This window comes from Sminthopsis crassicaudata, chromosome 2, assembly GCF_048593235.1.
Source record: "Sminthopsis crassicaudata isolate SCR6 chromosome 2, ASM4859323v1, whole genome shotgun sequence".
Taxonomy (NCBI): Eukaryota; Metazoa; Chordata; class Mammalia; order Dasyuromorphia; family Dasyuridae; genus Sminthopsis; species Sminthopsis crassicaudata.
In genome coordinates, this window is record NC_133618.1 from 95678056 (window position 1) to 95696227 (window position 18172).

Here is an 18172-nt window from a genome sequence, read left to right on the forward strand (position 1 = left end):
AGGCATTTGGCTAGAAAAGGGAAGAGAGGTATAGGACAACTGTTTGAGGAGTTAAGGTAATGACTTTTTTTTTTTTTTTTTTCCTTTAACAATGAAAAAATTGGATATCCTGTTAAGTAACTGGGAAAGAACCAGTAAAAGGAAAGATTGAAGCTTGGAAAGATAGGAGTAGCTAAAAATCACGTGATCAAGATACTTTGACAATTAGCTGAGAACAAGAATAAAATAGGAAGGAAAGAATTTTCAGGTAGAGTGGGAAAGAGATAAGGAAAAGGATGCATATACATTTCAGACCAGTAACAAAGCCAAGATTTTTGGTGGAGAAAAAATATCAAAGAAATAAGTTACATTCTTTCCAACAACAAATTTCAAAGGGGAAAGCTTTTTCCTTCAAGGATTTTGTTTTTGTTATATTTGTTTTCACTATTGTAAAGTGGAAAGAAAGGTATTTGACTAAGTGACTCAGAACATGTTCCAGCATTTTCCCACCAGCCTCCTGCACAGCCTAAAATAACTTCCACTCTGGATTCCACTCATTGGAGTACGGTTACATTTGTATAATGTTACAGAAGAGTAAACAAATCACCCATATTCACACAGTGGCTTATAGGAATGTGGGATGAGACTATACACGACTATGCTCTCTGCTTCATCTTCTGAGAAATAGCTAACTACTGTTACCAATCAAATCCGAGTCCAAAGAAGCATTCGTGGGTCACAAACAGAAATTGCCTTAACCTTTTTTATATTTAAAAAATGTGTTACGTTTTCTGACATAACAAGATACCTCCTAACAAAAACTCAACTTCCCACTCCATCTCCCAATAAATTATCTTTTCTGATAATAATCCAACAATTATTCATAGAAAGGATAGCAAATCTAGACTTAGAACAGGTCTATGAATGAGGAAACTGAAGTCCAGCTTACATGTCTTGTCCAAACACACAAAGGTAATAAATAACAGAGTTTAAACTTTATGGGAGACAGGATACAGTGGAGAGGGCAATAAATCTGAAATCAGAGGAACTGGGTTCAAATCTTGACTCTATCACTTCTTACCTGAGAGTTTGTAGGCAAGGCATTCAATGTCTCTGGATCTCAGCTTTCTGAAGAATAAAATGAGAGAGGGGCAGACTGGATGACCTTAAAGATCTCTTCCTTTTATCAATTTATAACCCTAAATCCAATGATCTTTCCAATGGAGCACACTCTCTTCAGGAAAGAAGTCTTTACCTTTGATAGCAAAATGTTAATATTGATGTTTTGTAACTGACGAGTTTTGTTCTCTCCATATAAATTTTATTTAATTGTAGTCATTGTGTATATTGTTCTCTGCTCTGTGTCACTTTATATACATATGCCCATACTTTTTATATGTAAGAATGTGAAGAAATATTTTGGAGGGGCAGATTTTGTGATAGATTGAATACAGAGGACAAAAGAGAAAGATTCAAAGACAACTCCAGGGTCTTGGGCCAGTGATGGGAGAATTTTGGTGGCATCCATGATGGCAGTCTGCTAGGAAGTGTCTGTAACGAATGCTGTTTGAGACATGACAAATTTAAATTAACTTACACATAAAGGTAGAGAAAGGTAAAATCAGTGAATACATTATTAGATCATGAGCTCCTTGAAAGCAGGGATTGTTTGGGACCTGTTTTTGTATCCCTAGCATTTATCCCAGTGCCTGTAACATAGCAGATGGTTGATAGTTAATGACTGAATAAAAGATTTAGGAAAAGGGGATGAAGAAGAAAGTTAGCACTGCACAGAAAATAATGCACCTGAATCTAAGAGTAGGAAGACAGCAACTGCAACGAATAGCTCCCAGCAATATACCAGTTCTATGTTGGACCTGCTTTCAGTGGGATTACCATATAACCCGGGAGGTCTTCCACAACTGGCAGTTCAACATACTATATGGGCAGCCTGATACAGTGACTGTGGGACAGAGATGATAGGTAGAACTTCACTACGGGGGTGGGGGGGGCACTAAGACTGTATCTACCTGCAAGACATTTCAGATATCTTTCCCTGTTTGTGAGTATACTCCATGGGTCAAGTCTTTTCCTGAAATTTCTTGTGGGACTGGGATCAAACTAGCATAGATTAAGTGAGTCCTTTGTAGCACCTCTTGAGTGATTTACTCCCTTTCAAGGCATGACTGTGTCAGAAATCATACAATCTGTTAAAAGTAGAAATGAAAATTCTAATGTGAGTTCTTTTGCTACTACCACTATTCATTTGTTTCCTAGGAAACAATGACGTCTCTTCACCCTAAGTGGAAACCTTGCAGTTGAGGGGCTGCCTGCTAATTCAATCTCACTAAGTCCTTGGGGGACATGTTCACAAATAGAATATGGAGTAGATTGAACAAAGAAAATGATATGAGATTTCTTAGGAAAGAATTAATTTCTGAGGAAAAAAAAATCATTTCATAAAAGATATGGCATGATGTGTGGCTTGAAGAATTTTTCAGGAGTCTGAGATAAGAGGATAGGCAATTCCAAGAATGGGAAATGGCATAACAGGTAAAGAAATAGCTAAGGATATATTCAGAACACAAGTGGTTTATTCTGGTTCCAGTGTAGGGTATGTAAAGGATAGGGACTTTCATTACCATTGCCCCATCTAGAACCTAGGGACCACCAGATGCCACTAAATTGGATTCTAACTCAGCTATCTAACAGCAGACCAAAGACACAGAGAGTTCTGTATGTATACTTTGCCTGGGTTAAGTCTCCTAGTGATTCTGTTTATTACAAGTCATCTTCAGTTTCTGCTGAGTGAAGGATGTACTCCTCTTTTATATTAGTGGTGGTAACATGCTTGAAGCAGAAATGCAATCCCATAGCCAGAATGTGGTACCCAGATGAGTTCATACTAGAATTATGTTGGCAGATCAATGTAAAAATGACTTCAGTGTTGTTCACAAAGCTAAGAGTAGCAAACTGGTGACACAGGATTGTGCACTGCTAATTCCAATATTAAACCAGAGTCAACAATGATACTCAGAACATAAGCTTTGGAGCAAAACAGCCTTTAGGGGTTACCAGTGCTTGTAACAAAAAAAACCCTCTTTTTCAACTTGAACACTTATTTTGTTTCCAGTAAAGGTCTGTACCATGGCCAGATTTCTTCTGTAGTCATGTTCCTTATCTAGGCAAGATTTTGGATAGGCTTAAGGTTTTCTTAATACCTCTCTTCTCTACTGGTCTGCTGTTCTGAAGTGAGTCAGAACACTCAAGGGAAAAATATAAATTAGAATATATGTGGATACCACATACCCCTCTATAAACAGTCATTTTGAGAGACTGCTTAAATTCATTTAACAAGACATTTAACAAGATTCTGAACTTGTCAGTCATGTAAGAATTTTTATGCATTTAGATATTTTCTTGAACTGTTCTTTTCCCTATTACTTATGTATTTTTAATACATGAAGAATCACATAATGCACATATAACATTGAACAAGGTTTACAGAGAAGCAGCATGCTATACTACAAAAAGTGCTACTACATTGGAGAGCCAAACACATTATTTATGTTCTTGGCATGGGTTCTGTCAGTGACTCTGTATGATCTTAGAAGTCACTTTGCTTTGATGCGTTGTCAATTTCTTTATGTATAAGATAAGGGATCATAAGATTATAGAATTCAAGCTGGAAAGCACCTTAGGAGACCTGGATGATGCTACAATTTCTAAAAATTTGTTAATACACAGTTAATACATTAGATAACCCCAAATCTTCTGCTTCCCTTCCTGCTGCTCATACCTTTACCCTTTCAGAGCTTAACCTATCTTGATAATTCTAAAGGAGAAAAAAGTGAGGGCATTCAAACACAAAGAGAAGAAAAATGCAAAAATATGCTGAATAAAAGGTTCAAAATTATTGACTTACTTTATATGACAACTCTGGGCCTCCTTACTGTAGTGGAATCTCTGGTAGATTTGTTCTTTGGTAAATAGAGAAATGAAAATCTTTGGTCAGAGGCAGGACCTAGAATCTAAGGAACCCAAGGTTCTGGGTGTGTCCAAATCCTGAAACCGAACTGTTTCTAGGTTTTCAGGTGATGAGATTTATGTAGGCCCACTAATGAGGCTGAGAAGAGTAACTGGCACCAAATGTTGGTAGTAACTCACATATGAAGAATTCACAAAGGCTTTCTCCTTTGCCAAGAGGTAGGTTTATTTAAAAGAAAGAGGTTATGGACAAAATGATGAGGTAAAATAGGCAGCAAGAGTGGTAAATATGAGATTTAGAAGAGCATACAGTTAATAAGGAAAGGAGTTTTAACAATCAATAATAAAAAAGATAAATTCCTCAGGGGAACTTCTAATTTAGTAGAAAAAAAGGAATATACCATGAGCTGAGATCATGCCACTGACTGGCAGGCTAAATCCTAAAAGGGATTTAGCACCTTAAAAGAGTTTGTTAGCTATAACATGGAGAAAGGCCTTATGAGGCATGGGAGAAGAGGATGAAAGGTAAAAATAAGGATGCAGGAGGAGACTAACTCAAAATGGATTCTGCAAAGATGGCTTAGGCCATGGACAGATTTATAAGGGAAATTTAACCAAGGGAGTTTGACATCATAACTTGGCTTTCTGATTGGATACATTAAGATGGGGTTACCCAAGACCTCCACAGGGGTGGGACTGGACCCTTCCCTATCAGACCCTTCCCTGCTTACCTCTGGAAGTATTATAATTTTATCAGTATTTCAGACTTTCTCTGTCACCCCCACCTTAGTGACCCAGAACCTTATTGTAAATAGCCTACCTTTAAGGAGAATCAGTGAAATCCCAGACTGATTTTGTGGTTCTTGATGTCCTAGAGAATGAATCCCTACACTCTGGCCTCTTGAAAGCCTTGCCCATTTTCTTTGGAAATGCAGACTGAATTACTTTACCCCACCCTGCACTGTCTAAAAAGGGCTAGAAGACTCAGGGCACTAGTATACCCTGAAGCCTGAGGCAGCTAAGAGTGCCTCACTGGAGTTCTCAAATGAATCTGTTTGGCAGTCTCCAAAAAGGATGCTAGCATGTCACAGTATTTCATTCTTCTCTTTCAGTTGCAATGAGTCATGTCAGAGTGTCAATGCAAAAATGTACCTCAAACCCAGACTTGTAAGTAAGACTTATTTCAGATATGGATCAGGAACCAAGGCTTCAGAAATCACAATGAGCGTATCTGGTTATTATAATTATTCTTGGTTTATTTTCCATCTTTAAAATTGAGCACTGAAAGTTATCCACACATATAAATAACACTATCGTTTCTTATACACTTTCTGCTGTCATGACTTAAAGTGTCCAATGGTGAAAAGAAGAAGGAAAAAAATCATCTTGCTGAAAGTTAAAGTTGGTTATTCTTGAGTGGTGGTATAGTGATTTCTCCCCCTAGCTCCCTTTAGGTAAGGAAGCAGCATGAGAAGACAATCCGCACATGGATTAACATAGCATGCCCTTGTACACAGAGGGCACTAGAATGACTCAAGTATGGGACTAACCTTTGAAACAAGCAGCTTCTATATACAAGAGAAGAATACAGAAGAAAAGCGTCATTTTCATTCTAGCCTTTTCGGTGTTTAGATTCTATCTGTGCTTATCCTTACTATTTTTACCCTGACCCAAACTGTTACTATGTTCCCCCCATCCCTGCAAGCTGCTTTGCTTATTATTAACCAATGACTGCAAAATTCCTGAAATGCATGCAACTTAAAATTTCTTTAAGCACACAGGGTCAAGTTCCCGAGTCCAAGTTAGTTTTTTATTTAGAACAGGTAGGTGGCTATGGTTCTGCTGGATTACGCGATGTGTTTGTGCTTGTACTGGGGTCTGCTATCTCTTTGGTTTTGGCCTCCGCTTTGGCTTCCCTTCTCTTTTCATGCCTTGTCTTCTTACTTTTGGTTGTTGTGGTGGTAGTGGGTGCCATGGTTTCCTGCGGGGGCTTAACATTGTCTTGGGAGCTCAGCTGGAGTTCATAAACTTGAACTTGACCTGGGACATCTTCAGCTTTCTGTTCAAGTTTTTCCAAAATCTGCTGGACCTTTCTTACACCATCCTTCCTGGCCTGACGCACATCAGCACATCCTTCAGGGTCCACTGAATCCAAGGCCAGAAGCTCTTTGGTCAAATACTCTTCAATCATCAAATATTTTTTGTCTGTCTTCTTTCCTTCAAATGAATTCACAGCCTCCTCAAGCCCTTGAACTTTCTCCAGAATTGCTTCCACTTTCATCACACCAGGATGTTTGGGGACTGCTTCCACATCAGCTGGCTTCTGTGGTGCTAGTTCAGGAGAGGAAGGAATGGGGGAGGTTGGCCTCTCTTCTGCATCTACAATCTTGGAAGAGCTAGGGGCAGAAGGGTCAGGAATGGGAGAGGGAGTGGGAGCTGGAGCAGAAGAGACCTTCACTTCAACCTTCTCAGGAGGAGGTGGAGGCTTCTGGGAAACTGGTTTAGAATCAGCCTCCTTGTGAATAACTTGAATTGGGATGTAGCCTGATGACAGATCTGGTTCAGCAGGGCTTGACTTACTTTCCAGGTCGTTTTCAGGTTGGGGCACTGGGGTTGACTCTTGGTGGACCCCTGACTGTTGGGGAGAAGCCTGGAGAAGACAAATATACTTTTAAAAACTGGAGACTAGGTTAACTAAGAGTGACAATTTTCAGAAGATTAGTAGATACATGAATATTTTCAAAACTTAAAATACTTGAAAATGTGTCTTAAAGACAAGTTTGGGCTTCATAAGTAAAGTGAAATATAGATCATGAATAACATTTATCAAGTTAATTAGATCAATGTAGAATGTCAGTCATAGGTAGGAAGGATTTGGTTTTGTTTTCGGGGGGAGGTGAGCTAGGAGTGGGTAGGAGTGGGTTGTGTGGGTGTGGAGGATGGGAGTGAGGGGAAGGGTGGAGCTTTTTGATCTCTTTAGCCTGTATTGTTTTCAGCTCATCAGTAATTTTGGTACATATAAGTTTCTAGACAGAGTGTTTTCTTCTAAGATTCCACTTCTGAAAAGCTCTTTTCCTTTTTTTGTCACTTTTGATTGGTCAGGGATTATTTCGCCCTAGGACACTTTGTTTTTTGAAAGAATGATTAAGCCCTTAAGAGCCAAGCTTCAGAGAAAAGCAGGGAATGAGAGAGGAACAAGAGCTCTGTTTCAAGGTAACCAGAAACAAAAAGATAAACTAACTGCAGGGAACTAAGTGCCATAATTAGCTTAAAGTTGGGAAGATCCAAGTTCAAATCCTGCCTTGACAACTTCCTATATAAAACGAGAGATTTGGAATTTGATGGCCTCTAAGGACCCTTCCAGCTCTAATAATAATATACCACCCAGTCCGGACAACTGGGCCAACACAAGCATAAGCAACAGCTATGGCTAGTTAGGTAGTACAATGCATAGTGGATCCTTTGGACCTAGAGTCAGAAAGCCCTGAGTTCAAATTATGCCTTAGTCATTTATTAGTTGTGTGGTCTTAGGCAACACTAAACCTCTTCCATTCTCAATTTATTAAACTATAAAATAAGGATAACTTATCCTTATAGCAACTACCTTATATGAGAGTTTTGCTGTGAGGATCAAATGAGATAACAAAATATATGTAAAGTACTTGGAAACCTTAAAGCTTATATTATAAATGTAAGCTATTGTTATTCAGTGTATTTGCACTGATTTTGAGTGCATGTAGAAAGATAAAAGTTTAGTATGAGACACTACATAAGTTCCATTGCTTCTTATATCATCTGTGCATGAAAGAAATATGAAAAGATGCTCTAAAATGCACCTCCTATTCACTTAGATGCCAACACAGAAATCCCTCCTCTAATATATTCATTGGTAAAATAAGAGGGTTGAAATAGAGCATCTCCAAAATTGCTTCTTTCAGCGGTAAAGCCCAAAATCGAGTGCAGTTAGGGTAAGTGAGTTTCACTTAAGGAGACTCATCCAGCTCTGCACCCAAGCTACACAGACCTCTCCCTCCTCTGAATAAAGCCTATATGGTATATCTCTCTTATACAAAGTAGATGAGACTGCTCTACACAACTGCACTGTCAGGCAGGCACATGTGGGAAGGGAATGGGAGCTTGCCTTTCACTTGGACAGAGTTAGGAACTAAGAACGAAACTAATAAATTACTTGTTGGTTGATAGAGGAATGGATTAATCAAATGTTAGCAACATGTCATGGTACCAATTTAAAATCATGAAGTGCCTATATTTTTTTCCCTAACATCACATAAGCAAAGAGAAGGAGACAGTGGACAGAATGTTGAATTTGGAGTCAGGAAGTCCTGGGTTTTAAATCCATCTTAGATGCTAATTAGCCAGGAGACCTTGGATGAGTCACTTAAATTCTGCTGCCAATAAAATAGATATATTAGCTCCCACACTTCAGAGGATTGTTGGTAAAATATAAGGTCATCTATAGAAAGGACTTTGCAGACCTTAAAATACTTCATAAATGTGAGCTCTTAAGATTCTACAAAAAAACAGTTCTAGCAAGTTATCTCTGTAGACTGATGGAGGAGGTGCTTCAGGTTTCTGTATCACAATGTCCCTCAAACCTGTATGACGATGCCAAAGTATTCTCATACCAAGGTTACAAGGACTAGGAAGGGGGAGAAAAAGCCCTCCTAAGTTTTAAAAGGGAAATAAATATGCAAAAAGTTTTTCTATAATAAAATTGTTTTTCTGTTAACCCACAAGGCCTGCAGGAGGAAGCTATCACCATTCTACAGACCACAGGATTCTTTTTTTTAAGGAGTATGGCTGTTTTGAGCAAAACAGGACATGCCATTTGTGTAAGAAGCACAAAAGGTAACTTCAAGGACTTCTGGGTTAGCAGAAATACATGGCAGATTTGCTGCTAGTGTCCCGGGAGCTCAAAGTGGCACTAGACACATTAGATAAAAACAATAATAATAGCTACCATTTATATTAAGATCTACAAAACACTTCACATACTTTAATTTTATTTGCTGCTACAAAAACCCTGGAGGATTGGTACTATCTCCTATTCCTATGGTAGAGGAAGAAACTAAAGCTAAGAGTAGTTCTGTGACTTTCCCAGGGTCACATACTCTTCAGTGGCTAAGGCAGGATTCAAACCCTTCTTGCTTTCATTCCCATTGTGGCATCCTCCACACTCCCTCACTGCTTTAGTTCTCAATAAGAAATACTATTTTACAGACAATCTAATCTTTCCCATAAAAGCAGAGCTGATAAGGCATCAATCTCTTATCCAAATTCACCTTATCCCATGACATCACTCAGGGGACCCCTATCTGCAACTTAAGTCCCTTGGCAAATTATTACCAAAGGCCAACAAAAGCTTAACTAAAAAAAGTAGATAAAAATTATAGAAGTAAGAGATAACTTCTGGGAATCATCCAATAATTTTAATCCAACCCCCTCATTTTATAGCCCAAAGTAGGAAATGACTTGTCATAAAAAATAGCCAGGCAGTTTAGACTTGATAAGAAGGTGAGTGAAGTAATGGCTAGGGCAGAGAAATCATTCCATGCAAATTCTCCAGAAGTTGCTTAGTACTTTTCTAAATTTTGGAGAAAGGGATGGCCTGTATACGTTCTAGAGGTTTTGTTACTTTGAGGTGGGAGAACTTAGACGGGGCTGATCAAACTTTTCTCCCCAATATTCCAATAGTATAAGAAAAATAGTATAATGAATAACAGATGCAGGACCCCAGTTTCTTGATTCTTCCATTCCATGCTTTCTCCATTTTACCACGGCTAATCTCCTAGGAACCTATGAAATTAGATTAGGTCCAAAAGAAATCAGCTTGGAGCAAGAATAAGTGGAAGCACAAGATGTGAAAAGGAACCTTAATTCTCCGACTGCATTTCTGCAGACAGCTCAGAGGAGAGGACAATAATACAATAATATAGCTAACATTTATCAAGCATGATATATGGTTTGCAAAATGATTTGCATATATCTGAGCTGCTTTGATTTTCACCAACAGTCCTGGAAGGTAGGAGCTATTTTATTATCCCTACTTCCCAATGAGGGCACTGAGCCTGATAGAGTTCAGTGCTTTGCTTGAGGTTCTCACAGCTACTAAATGTTTAAAGCCAGATTTGGTGTTAGGCTCTTCCTGACTTCAAGTTCAGCTGTTTATCCAACACACCAGAGAGCTGCCTCATGTGCCAAAATGGAAAGGATACTGGATTTGAAATAATTGTAACTGAGTTTAAATTAACATTTTCTAGCACAGATGTTTCAGAAGTAGTTCTGCTATTTGCTACTCTGTTCATCCAAGGGAAAGCCATGTCAGACTTTTGAGTTGGCTCCTGTGAAAAATTAGGGGAGGAGGAAGAATATGGAATTTGGGACTCTAAACTCAAGAGTCTTTTCTAACGGTGAATTCCAATTAATTGTTTCATGTGAAAGGTATAAACTGCATTTCCTCTAGAAATGATAAAAGACTAACTGGGTGAAAATGATACTAACTAAAAAGATCAAAGAACTATATAGATAAAATGGGCTGCAGTCTTTGGTCTAGAAGTCTCCTTACCTCGGGGCTTTCCATGATGGTGTGCACTCGGGCAGGAGAGGAGGAAAGCACAGATGCATTAGCTCTGCTTGGAGATGCTTCTCGGCTGGATGAGCCCCTGGTAACTTTGTACGGCGACTGTGCATGGGAAGCCCTGGTTTCCCGATCATCAGCATAAACCCCCTGGGAAGCTGGATAGTGAGTCTTCTGGGCCTGATGATGGCCCTGATGATGGGCCTGATGATAAGCCTGTGATGGATGTCGGGGGTGATTCTGCTCATGGATTACAGGGATAGGGATATAGCCTCGAGGAAGATGGTGGCAGGCCTTGGAGCTCCTGAGAGTGGATGGAGGCAGACTGGAGGAGGAGGAGGAGGAGGAGTCTGGAGACTGGGATCTCTGAAAGTCACAAAAGTAAAAAAGAAGATTCACTTTATATTTTTGTAATGGCTCTCTGGAAAGGAAATGATTAATGGATATGTTGGGAACTATAGATGAGATTAAAAACAAATCAATACAAATTAAAAAAAAAATCCCATAGAGCATAAATACATTCACTACTTGTTATAAAAGAAAAAGCTTCCCCTGATGTTCCACAGCAGGGTTATTTTAATTCCCACATGCAGAAAGTACAATGCAGAATGCATAAGAGATGAAACCTATCTTTAGGGCAGACAGGAAATGAAAATTATTATACAACAGTTAGGTAATGATCTATACATTTGATATGTCAAAGGTCTCAAGCCAGAAAATTGATTAGATATTAATGCATTCAATTTCCCATTCAGAACCACAGGACTTCAGAGACCTTAAAAAAGATCTGGACCAACCCCTTATTCTGCAGACGAGGAGTAAGAGACCTGGAGAGGTTAGGGGATTCGCTCAGATGGCACAGATCCAGAAATAAAACTTAACTCTCCAGACTCCCAAGACATCTGTATGGCTTTCCCACAGTGCTTCCTTGCATAGGATATCAAAATGCTAGAAAAGTGGAAAGGAACTTTATAAACAATCATCTAGCCTAACCTCACTTTGCAGTTGGAGAAATTGAGGTCCAGAAATATGAAGTGACTTACACAGTCACCCTGGCAGGACAAGGCAGAGCTAGTATCTGACCCTGATCCTTGTTCTCAACATCTTGTATGCCAGGCTACCATTCAGGTGCAGAGTCTTAGAAAATTGTCTCTATGAAGAAAATTAATCCACCATGGGAACCATTGGGATTTTTGTTTTTAATGGCTGCTAGTGGTGGAAGCAGCACAGTCAAGTGGAAAGAGGTTTACAGATCAACAAATACCTATATTGAAATTCTGCTCTCATACTTACTATTTTATATGTCCACAAAGTCTTTCTATAAATCATAAAACCTTTGTAAGACTCAGTTTTCTCATCTGTGAAATGTAGATAATATCTAGAATGCTTACCTCATAAGGTTGTTGTGAGAATTAAATATATTATAACATAGCATTTTAAATCACTATATGTAGAAACATGCCCCAATCCTTCTTAATTCCAATGCCCTCTCTCTGTAAATTATTTATTTATCCTGTATATAGCTAACTTTGCAATAATAATATCTGTCCTATTAGATCATAAACTCCTTGAGGACAGGAACTGCTTTGGCCTCTTTTTGTATCACTAGGGCTCAGCACAAACAAGGCACTTAATAAATGTTTATTGATTGTTTTCCTTCATTCAGTTATTAGACAAGGCTCTATGCTAGATATCAAGAAAAAAAAATGCAGCACTATATAAAATCAGCTATTATATTACTGGATGAAATAGCTTCAAGAGATTATTAAAACAATAGCGCTAATACACATTTTCCAGAGCATGTCTATTTTAGGCTGCTTTGAATAAATATTGCAAAGTGTCTTTTGTCAGAACGTTTATTTGGGTGTTCTCATCAGTCACTAAGCCACTCAAGAAAGTTGGTTTTTTCCCCAAATATGAGAACACCCAAATAATCCATTATACATTACAAGTCGGAAAAGTCCAGGAAATCTGAATTATATACCCACTGAGTAATCAAATGAACCAAGACAGTCTCAAAGGCACTGAACAGTAGCTAGGCCGCTTTCCTATAAGATACACCCCGTTACCTCAAGTCCTTGAGATGCTGGAGCCTGGGCTGCTGCAGCTGTTTTTGACTTTCCACTCTTTTTTTCTGGCTGGGTAGATTCAGATGAGCTTCTGAGTGGGGATTCTGATGGAGAAAAGGACCTTAGAGGTGACTGAGCTCTCAGAGAGGTCTTTGCTTTCACTCGATGCATCCCAGGCTGCTGATAGAACGGGTGCTGCTGTCGGTTTTCAGATCCTTCGTGGATAACTGGAATGGGTATGTAGCCAGCACGAAGTTGTGGATACACTGGGGTGCCCTCCCTTGTGGGAGGTGGTTTAAGACTCTCCTCAGATGGGCCGTTGGCTGATGACTGATTTTCCTAAAACAAAAGGAAGCAAAGACAAACAAAGAAATGGGGGATGGAAATGAATGACAACCAAATAAAATATAGAAAGCATGCAGCTATTCAAGTCTTCAGAACCAAAGAGAACTTCTTTATCCCTTAAGCACAAAGTGGGAATGTTTTTTGGATAATCAATAATAATAATAATAAAAAAAAAAAAAAAAAAAAAAGCCCATGCCACTGCTATCTCACCTGTCTACTGGAGAGGGGCCACTCCAAATTATTCTCTCAATGGTCATTCCTCTTTTGAGGGGAAGGACCTTTCTTCTTGTTTTGTCTCCCTAATGTCCAATATGTTTTAATTGTTTGATATATGTTTGTTGAATGTTAAAAAAAAAAAATCACATTAAAAACAACCACCTCTATAACATTATTCTCCTGTTTCCTCAACACTTCCTTTCTTCCCTACAGAGGCTGCTGTTTGGTGAAAAGTTATAGCATCATAACAGAGAGAAAGCAGGATGAGTCTTGGGTTGATGTCAGTCAAGTCTACTTTGGGTGACACAATGGGAAGAGAGCACATCAAGCACATAGGTGTGGGCATCTTGCTGAGTATCTGAGACCCAGCAGTGTTGATTAGTCTTACAGGACTGGTGATTAAATACATGTACCAAATTATAGAACTAAATTACTTCAAGACAATTCATAGATTTAGAGATGAATCTGGGAGCAGTGAGTCCAAGTACTTCCATTTTAAAGATTAAATAACTTTTCCATGGTCACACAGCTAGTAAGTATCTAAAGTAGGATTTGACTCAGATCTTTTGGGTTCAATTCAGATCTACGACACAATACTCAATTATTCAAGCTTCCCATAGATTTACTCAGTTTACTAATGAGAAAGACTAAAGATGAGTCAAAAAGAGATCTGTAACAACATTCTTTGCACCAATACAGAAGCTGGCTGCTGAAAAATAAGTTCAAGCCAGGGCTCAACAATAGAAGTTGAGAATAAGTTAAAATGCCCTCAAATAAACAAAACAGAAAGAACATAGAAGTGGTTAGGAGCCGAGGACTATTTGTGTCTTACTGATGCGAACAAACTCTGTCCAGGTTAAGAATGACTGGGATATCCCTCATGTCCTCTTATGAAGTTCTTTCTTCAGTGACCAGTCTATTTTGGGGCCTTCCAGAAGGCCAAGTTCCAGATGTACCTCTGGGAAAGATCATGTTACAGACAACAAGGCACTTCGGTCAGTCACCAAGCAAATTCATTATTCACCATACAGGGAGCTTTCCAAATGAAGGCATATCACATATATCTGGAGTCCCTCAAAGTAGCTAAATCTTATGAGCAAAAAATGTCAAATTGACATTGAATAAACAACAACGTTGACCATTCATGTACATCTAAACATAGCAATGTCCTTGACAGATAGAAATTTGCTAGCCCAAATAGAAATATTCTTCCTCAAGTGATCATATCTTTGAAGAAAAAACAAAACTAACTAAAAGCTAAGAAACTTTTGAGATTAGAGAGAAAAACCTCTCCTGCAACAAAATTTGTCAAAGGCAAAAGTGAACATGAGAACTATGTGATAGATCTAAATTTTAATTTTGTTACATGAACACATATCCGTATGTTAGCATTTAGATGATCTTGGAAGTTCAATGTTTACCTAATAATGTTTCTCTCTCTTGAAAGAAACTCCTTTGCTATCAACTTTCTTTAGCAAATATCAAAGGCAAGAATATCACTATGTCCTTGGGGACACTGGCAGCTACTACTTCCTCCCAGAGGCTGGATTATCACACCCTCATGCTGGAGCTCCAGCCTTTTTTTTTTTTTTTTTTTATTACCATGCTTAACTCTCCAGAGTCAGGCATCTTATTAAAAAAAAAAAAAAAAAAAAGCTAAAAGAAACAAAAAAAAAATCTTGTATTTTTTACAGAAATATCCATAGAGGATTTGTTCCTCCTCTTTTCACTTTAAAGAGTAGAGCTTGAAAAAAGGCTGAGCTTTTATCATTGCTATGGGGTTTTAGTGAGTTTTTTGAGGGGAGTAGGGGTGGTAGGGAGTTTGTTGTTTTCACCTGTCATACTCTTTCACAGTATTGGACAAAACCCTTAATTGGGGTATGCTCAATGGGGTCAAGTCAACAAGTATGTAATAAAAGCTTATAATGGGCCAACACTGAAACAGAAGTTGTAGAAGGTATATAGATATACCTTCTTATCCTTAAGGTAGCTTACAGCCTAATTAGGATGGCAAGAATATATGAAATACCCAGCTTTTAAAGTAATAATTAAGAGGTTTGTATGGTATAGACTCTTAGAATCTATGAATTAAAAAAAATTATTTTGATAACTATATTTCAATATAATTGGTTTCTTTTATAATCCTATACTCCACCAGAATGCAAAAGGGTGGGAGGACATGTCCAATAAATCAAGAGAAGGAAAAGGTATGGTTTTAGGTAGGTAATTGAGGAAGATTTAGAAAGGTGATGAAATTGAGTTGGGCCTTGAAAGACATGTGAAACTTGTATAGGTGGAAAAATAGTTAAAGAATGGAATGGAGATCATTTTAAGCAATGATAGAAATGAACAGATTACATGTCAAGGACTAGATTTACTGGGACAATATGATATAGGGTATGACTGGAGATCAAGATTGGAATAAATAAAGTGGGAAGATTTTCCTTGCCTGGTTGAGTTGCTAAACTTTGATTTAACAAGCAATAAGAGGGAGACAGTGTGTGTTAGGAAGTAGAATAGGATTACATGATAAAAACATTGTTTTAAGAAGATTTTGAAAGTCTTTTTCTCAAAACTTTTCTATCCTGTTACAACCTGCAAGAACTTGTGTCCATTATGCATAAGAACTTACGATAAGCCACTGGAAAAGAAATTATATGAGAGCCTTTTGAATGGGTCCAACAATGCTCTCTGTTATCTGAGAACCAACCTATTTAGGATCAGAGAGGCCAGTCAATTATCTATCACCTAACAATAACTGATGAATTTTTTTTTAACCACAGCAACTTATGAAGACTCTTTACACTAAAGTGAAAAGGAAGTTCAGAATTTAGCATAGAGCCTGGATTACTCAAGGAGCTTAAAAAGTATTAAATTCTGGTCTTCATGGCAGGAATGGATTAATACTCTAAAAATCACAAATTCTTTAAGTATTTTGAAGGTCAAATGCAGGATGGATTGGAGAAGAAAAAGAAGGTCAGAATGCAAGGAAACTAATTAGAGAATTATTGTAAGGTATTTCAGAAAGTGGGCATGAGATGAGAGGAAACTGGTTAGTGAAAAGAATCTTGGAATGGGAGTTGGAATATCTACTATTTGCATCCCAGTTCAACTACTTTCTACCTGTGTGATCATGGGCAAATCACGTCACCACTCTTAGCCTTTTTTTTTTTTCTTCTTTCTTTTTTTAATATGTAAAATGAGATTGGACTAAATGAGCTGCAAGACTTCTTCTAGATCTGGGATAGTGATAGTGGCAAAAATAGAAAGGAAGAAATGTAAGAGACTATGGGAAGGAAGAATCAACCTAACCTCGTGACAGATTGGTCAGACAAAGGGACAAAAAGAAGTCAAAGATGACTGACAGTTACCTAGAGATCTGCATTTGCTTTTGCAATTTTATAATTATTAGATATTGCACAGTAATTTAAATGTTATACAAATGGTTACTAATTAGTGAACTCTTTAAACAAAATCTCTAAACACAAAAAATATTTCCATAATTAAATAGTTGAAAGAGACTTTGGAGATCATTTAGTCCAACATCCTCCATTTTATGGAAATTAAATGAGGTCCAGAGAGATAAAACTGTAGTAAGCCACACAGCTAGTTGGTTGAAGAGTTGGTATCTCTATGCTGCTTTTGACACTGATAAGCAACCCTTCTCTCTCCTCCTCTAACTTTTGTTGAGGATTTCACCTGACTCTCCTATACCTTAAACTCGAGATGTTCCCTTCAAGGCTTGGCCCTGAGCCCTCTTTCCCTCCCTTCTTTCCCTAAGGAGTCAGCTTCTGTAGATTCAACTATTATCTTAAAGCAGATAACTCTACAAATTTATATGTGAAGTTCTAATCTTTCTTTTCACTGCCAGTCCCATCCACCTTTACCTGGATATCCCATATGCATCACAAACTGGGTATATCCAAAATGAAACTCTTCTCTCTAAACTCCCCTATTTTTTCTTTCTATTAAGTGCACCACCATTTTTCTAGTCTCCCCAGTTCACAAATTCAGACTCTTGGCTCTTTCTTCTTTGTCCCCATATTTAACCAATTCTAAGATGTGGGTTTTTCCTCCGCGAGATTTCTCACATTTCAAATCACAATCCTTCCCCTTCACAGTCACAACTCTAGTTCAGGCCTCAGTAAAATACCTCTGTTCTAGACTAATGTCACTGGCTTCTGATACATTTCTTTTGGTCTCCCTGTTTCTATTTCTTTCCTTGAACCTTCATGCTACCAAAATAATCTTTCTAATATATATATATCATTCATTCCCCTACTCATGAATTTTCAGTGGTTCCCCACTACCTTCAGATTCACATAGAAACTCCTTTGCAACCTGGATCCAATTTTACAGACTTCCTTCTCCATGGTTCTCCTCTATACTCATTCTAGGTTCCAATGAAACCAGTCTTCTTGCTGTTCCCCTAAAATCAACATTCTAAATCTCAGTATTGTGCCTTGTAGAGACTATTCCTCCACTTTGTCTGCTGTTTCCCAAACTTGGCATTCTATTTCTTGTCTCTGTTCCTTTGCATGAACTGTTCCTTACTCCCTGGAACACACTGAGTACTGCTTTGAAGCTTCCCCCCCCCCCCCACTCCCTTGTCATGATTCAGTTCAGGTACTAACCTTTCCCAAAAAAATCTTTCCTCATAATTTTGTGTTCTTAGTGCTTGTTTGCTGTCTCAAATTATATTACTTATCTACTTATAGATTGGATCCTCCAAAAGAATGTAAAGTCTCTGAGGGTCTTCATTTTTGTTTTTATATTCCTGATATCTTATATAGAATAGGCATTTAATAAATTCTCATTAAGCTGAATTCCAAACTTAAAATTTATCTTTTTTTCTCTTTTCTATACTGCATCTTGGAAATTCTACGACACACCTTTGTATAGTGCTTTAAAATTTACAAAATCCTTTCGGTCTTTTTTAGCCCCCACAAAATTCCTGTGGGCTCAAAAAGTTTCCATT

At 38.0% G+C, this 18172-nt stretch overlaps 1 protein-coding gene across 1 annotated transcript in view; it reads right to left on the reverse strand.

Annotated features, from left to right (window-relative positions):
- Positions 1 to 5198: 5198 nt before the first annotated feature.
- Positions 5199 to 18172, reverse strand: part of BAG3 (BAG cochaperone 3) — a 28355-nt gene continuing 15381 nt past the window's right edge. Inside the window, exons 2-4 of the mRNA XM_074286851.1 lie at positions 12634 to 12972; positions 10553 to 10930; positions 5199 to 6616 (exon numbers count right to left, since the gene is read on the reverse strand). Of these exons, the coding sequence (XP_074142952.1) occupies positions 5798 to 6616; positions 10553 to 10930; positions 12634 to 12972 (1536 nt within the window). The 3' untranslated portion in view covers positions 5199 to 5797. The remainder of the gene's footprint in view (positions 6617 to 10552; positions 10931 to 12633; positions 12973 to 18172) is intronic.